Source organism: Arachis ipaensis, chromosome B3, assembly GCF_059453495.1.
Source record: "Arachis ipaensis isolate K30076 ecotype BB chromosome B3, ASM5945349v1, whole genome shotgun sequence".
Classification (NCBI taxonomy): domain Eukaryota; kingdom Viridiplantae; phylum Streptophyta; class Magnoliopsida; order Fabales; family Fabaceae; genus Arachis; species Arachis ipaensis.
Window position 1 is genome coordinate 19,897,845 of NC_142438.1, and position 6,000 is coordinate 19,903,844.

Here is a 6,000-nt window from a genome sequence, read left to right on the forward strand (position 1 = left end):
AAACAAAATCAAATACAGAAGCTATTCACTTTCACACACACACACACACACACACACACACACAAAACAAAGACCAAGTCCAAGTCCATTTCTCTCCGAGACCCATTCCACACTCAAATCAATAATTCTAACCTTTTCTCTTCTAAATCCCCTCAATAAAACTCTTCAATGGCAATAGCAAATTCTCCAAGCAGCTTGTGAAAAGCCATAGTTTCAAAAAACAATATGAAGAGCCCATGGCTCAGGCTTTCTCTTTTAACCACCATAACCATATGCTTCTTTTTTCACCCTCACAATTCCCATGCAGCTTTAACCTCAATCACTTCAAACCAATCTCTCTCCGGTGACCAAACTCTTGTCTCCAAAGATGAAAACTTTGAACTGGGTTTCTTCAAACCAGGTAACGCCTCTATCTACTACATAGGCATGTGGTACAAAAAAAGAGTCTCACAAAGAACCTATGTTTGGGTAGCAAATAGAGATAACCCAGTTTCTGATAAAAATTCTGCCAAATTAACAATATCTAAGGGGAATTTAGTACTCTTAGATGAATCCCAAAAACAAGTTTGGTCAACAAATTTAAGTCCTTCCAACTCAGATTCTAGAGCTGCTGTGCTCTTAGATTCTGGGAATCTTATATTGAGTGATAAGCCTAATCCTTCAGAATCAGAATCTCTATGGCAAAGTTTTGATCATCCCACAGATACATGGCTTCCTGGTGGCAAAATTAAGCTTGATAAAAAAACTGGTAAACCTCAGTACCTAACTTCTTGGAAGAACACTCAAGATCCTGGAACAGGATTGTTCTCTTTGGAACTAGACCCTAAAGGAAGCAAAGCTTACTTGATCCTTTGGAACAAAACTGAAGAATATTGGACTAGTGGAGCTTGGAATGGTCAAATTTTCAGCGGGGTGCCCGAAATGAGGTTGAATTACATCTACAATTTCTCCTTCCATGATGAAGCTGATGAGGCTTACTTCACTTACACGGTGTATAACTCTTCGATTCTTTCGCGGTTCGTGATGGATGTCTCCGGGCAGATCAAGCAGCTTTCATGGCTGGACAATACACAGAATTGGAACTTGTTTTGGTCTCAACCAAGGCAGCAGTGTGAGGTTTACACCTTCTGCGGCGCGTTTGGGAGCTGTACTGAGAATTCTATGCCTTACTGTACTTGTTTGACAGGCTATGACCCAAGTAATTCATCTAACTGGAACTTAGAGGATTACTCAAGTGGATGCAAGAGAAGAACAAAGTTCCAATGCGAGACGGCGAATCCTAACAGTGGTGCAAAGGACAGGTTTATGGCGTTTCCAAACATGGCAGTGCCTAATAATTCTGTAGCTTTGAGTGCAGGGAATGCAGAGGAATGTGCTTCATCCTGCTTGAACCAATGTTCTTGCACTGCTTACGCCTTTAACAGTAAAGGTTGTTCGGTTTGGAAGGGTGATCTCTTGAATCTTCAGCAGCTTACTCAAGGAGATAGCAGTGGACAAACCTTGTTTTTAAGGCTTGCTGCTTCTGAATTTCATGATAGTAAGAGCAACAAGGGGACAATAATCGGCGCAGTCGCAGGTGGCGTTGGCGCCATAGTGGTAGTCCTTGCAGCCCTTATCTGTTTCTTGGTGAGGAGAAGGAGGCGAATTCAAACCGGGACAACCATGGAGGGTTCTTTGGTGGCTTTTGCATACAGAGATTTGCAAAATGCGACAAAGAACTTCTCTGAGAAACTTGGAGGAGGAGGATTTGGTTCTGTTTTCAAAGGAACACTGTCTGATTCCAGTGTCATAGCAGTGAAGAAGCTTGAGAGCATCAGCCAAGGCGAGAAGCAGTTCCGGACGGAAGTTAGCACAATTGGGACAGTCCAGCATGTGAATCTTGTTAGGCTCCGCGGCTTCTGCTCCCAAGGCACAAGGAAGCTTCTAGTCTACGATTTCATGCCTAATGGCTCTTTAGATTCAAGTTTGTTTCATGAGAAGGACTCCAAGGGGTTGGATTGGAAAACAAGGTACCAAATCGCACTTGGGACAGCCAGGGGACTAACTTATCTCCACGAGAAGTGCAGAGATTGCATCATACACTGCGATGTGAAGCCGGAAAACATACTCTTAGACGCCGAATTTTGTCCGAAAGTGGCAGATTTCGGCCTAGCAAAGCTTGTGGGAAGGGACTTCAGCAGAGTCCTTACAACAATGAGAGGAACAAGGGGATACCTTGCGCCGGAGTGGATTTCCGGAGTGCCTATAACAGCGAAAGCAGATGTATACAGCTATGGAATGATGCTATTTGAATTGGTGTCAGGTAGGAGGAACTCCGAGCCGTCAGAAGATGGACAAGTCCGATTCTTCCCTACAACTGCGGCCTACACGGTGAACCAAGGTGGCAATGTTCTTGACCTATTGGACCCAAAGTTGGAGGGAAATGCTGAGATTGATGAGGTGGTTAGAGTGATCAAAGTTGCTTCCTGGTGCGTACAAGATGATGAGGCTCAAAGGCCTTCCATGGGTCAAGTTGTTCAAATTCTTGAAGGGCTTTTGGATGCTTCTTTTCCTCCAGTTCCAAGGTCACTACAGGCATTTGTTGAGAACCAAGAACACATTGTTTTCTTCACTGATTCAAGCTCTACACAGAGTTCACAAGCCAAAAGCAATGTCTCCACAACTTCTTCTCAAGCCAAAAGCAATGTGTCTTCTACAAGCCAGCAACAGCAAGATTAGGAGTACTAAGTTTATTGGTTACAATAGCTATGCTTTGATTTTGTGGTGTCAATTGTATTAACTATTAAGTGGTTCGGTTAGTAGTTTGTACACTGAGGAACTTTTACCCAACATTATGCTTGTATATGAAAAAATAATGTCACCTTAAAGTATTCTTGGTTATATATGTTTTGGTATGAAAAAATAATGTTTTGGTATGGTTTATTTCAATGGCTAGGAATAATGTGAAAATGATCTTCAGGATTAAAATAGATAAGCAAAAGTTTTGCTCATAATTGATTTCAGTGAAAATTCAGGCATAGTTGCATACTCTATAAACTTTTATTGCTGCTCAATATGTTTTGGTTGTTATTTGATTTCTCATTTCAGGTTATTGATATAATTGCTTCCCATCCTGAGCATGATATTATTATTGGGATTAACACTCTGGGGAAAGAAGATCATTTGGTTCAAATTTCAGAGGCGCTTAAGATTAAGGTCTCATCCTCACAACCATTCTTTTTAGAGCAAAGTCCAATTAACGATTCTAGTCTCATCTTAGTGTAGTTAGTGTGTCTCGTTCATACACGAGTCTTATTGATCTTTGTCAGCATTTTATGACTTCTCATAATATGATGTGTCTTTTACTCTTGCTTATAAATGAAAAAAGGTAGGCCGGCTTTCCAAAACCTGCAGCCAGTGGCGGAGCTCTTGAATGAAATTTTTGGAGGGGTCAAAAAATTTTAACAAAAAAATTAGGAAAAAAGACGGATGGGTCCTTGATTTTCTAAATTTTTGACAAATACATCCTTGACAAAATTTAAATATAAAAAAGTTCATGATTTTAATAAACGGAGGACAATTTAGTCTTTCCGTCTATTTGCCTTTCATACACCAAACGGAATTGGCTGACGTGGCTGAAACGGTGTTCAGGTGTCCGTTACGGTGCTACGCTGGAAGGAGAATAAAGTTCGAAAGACAAATAAGTCCTTGACGTCATTTTGTAAATAAAGTTCGAAAGACAAATAGGTTCTTGAGAATTTAGTTCATTATTCTTCTATATGTATCATATATTACTATCTAATTTAATAATCAAATATGTCACATGACACTCTTATTAAAATTGAGAGAAAGTATTTTTTTTTTCAAAATTAATAAACTCCTTTCCTAAATTCTCTCATCTATCTCTCTCCATTTTTCTATTTCTCTCTACTATTTTTACTCTATATATAATTATATTTTATATTAGTAATTTGACAAATCAAAATATGTCATTCGATATTTTTTTACAATTAAAATATTTTAAATGTAAAAGTATACACATTAAATTATTTTAAATTTTAGATAACGAATGTTAAAATTAATTATTAATAAAAAATTAGACTTTTTCATATAAAATAATAACTAAAAATCTTATTATTTAATTTTTTATCTGCAGATATTTTGGTCTTCTTAGCCAGAGACTTTTGTCAACTTACGACTTTTTTGTAAAAGTAGTTTGATTTTATAAATTTTTTGTGTCATGCATAGTTTATACTGTTAGAACAAAGTGAACTATAGTTTTAAAAAAAATTATTCTCGTAATGTTATTATGGATAAAAATACTAGTTCTAATATAATATACAAATGCACTAATGCTAACTTAATACATGAATGAAGCACAAATGAACTAATGCTAACTTGATGCATAAATGAACTCATGCTAACTAATGCACTGGTATGATGAAAACTGAACTAATGCAATTTAACAAATTCTATTATAATACACAAATGCACTAAAACTGAACTAATGTAATTTAAGAAAAAAAAAAGGAGTAGAACAAGTCCAATTTCTGCAATTTTAATACAAATAATTTAAATTGCAAAATACAACAAGTTAACTAGATTTTAAAATACAAGCATAATTTTATAAACTAAATTATCATAATAGAAGCATAATAGAAGTATAATGAACTAAATTCTCAATGACCTATTTGTCCTTCGAACTTTATTTGCAAAATGACGTCAAAGACTTATTTGTCCTTCGAACTTTATTCCCCTTCCAGCGTGGCACCGTAACGGATACCTGGACACCGTTTCAGCCACGTCAGCCAGTTCCGTTTAGTGCATGAGAGGCAAATAGACGGAAGGACTAAATTGTTCTCCGTTTGTTAAAGTCAGGAACTTTTTTGTATTTAAATTTTGTCAGAGATATATTTGTCAAAAATTTAAAAAATCAAGGACCTATCTGTCTTTTTTCCAAAAAATTATACAATAATATTTATATTAAAATAAAATTTGTAAATCTAATTATTTTTAAAAATTGTTATTAATATGTAAGATTGCATATAATTAAAGTTAATTAAAAAATTAAATTTGATTTTGATTAACAAAAAATTTAGTTTAGATTAATAAACTAAACTAATTTTAAATAATAAAATTAACGATTAACCGATTATAAAATCAATAAATTGATTTTAAAAATAAAAATTAATTTTAAAAAGTAACTGAGTTTTGTATGAAAAAATCGATTTTTTACATAAAAATTATTTTTTAATATAATTTTTTCTTTTTAAAAAAGTAGATTTTTTTTTAAATTATACGAAATCAATTATAATTTATAAGTTAATTTTTGACATTTTAAACAATTAATTTTATCTTTGACCGTATCTATCTCTCAAAAATCTCAAGACTATTTAAGTATTTATCTTTATTGTTATTTTTATTATAATCAAATATAATATATTGCAACAAAATAAAATTTTAACTTTTCAGCAAATAAAATATTCAAATTCATTAATATAAACAATGCTAATACTTCATGACATTTAAGTAACAATGTTGATTTAAAAATAAAATAATAATTTTTATTAACAACGGGTATTTTTACTAGCTATGTTATCATTGGTTTAACTTTAAAATTGTAATGCACCGCTATACATCAGGATAAATAAGTTATACCTCGGTTACACAAGCCGAATTTCAAAACAAAATTCACAATAACCAACCTACTCTGAGATTCTCGGACCCACTCACCTTCAATAATGTGGACTTCAGCACTCTCCCAAGGATCTCGGGTCGAGTCAGTTGCAACCAACGGCTCGGAGAATAATTCAACGAAAGAGCCTATAAATCAACCAAGAGGCATAACAGCAAAACACACTGAACAAAATACATAACTCATTGATCGTATACCTCTTTAAGCAAGTAATCTCTTACTGACTTGGGCGTCGGAGTCCCTTTTGCAGGTACCATGCTCGGGTTCGAGTTCACGAGGATAGTCTCATCTGAGTGAGGACTGACAGACGCATCGGAGCTCGCGCA

The 6,000-nt window shown here is 35.1% G+C and overlaps 1 protein-coding gene across 1 annotated transcript; it reads left to right on the top strand.

The window, feature by feature from the left end:
* The first annotated feature begins 21 nt into the window (after window positions 1-21).
* Window positions 22-2,906, top strand: LOC107629914 (G-type lectin S-receptor-like serine/threonine-protein kinase At2g19130). Its single transcript, XM_016332856.3, has one exon. It carries the CDS (start codon window positions 226-228, stop codon window positions 2,716-2,718), a length of 2,493 nt encoding a protein of 830 aa, XP_016188342.1. The 5' UTR covers window positions 22-225; the 3' UTR covers window positions 2,719-2,906.
* Window positions 2,907-6,000: the final 3,094 nt, after the last annotated feature.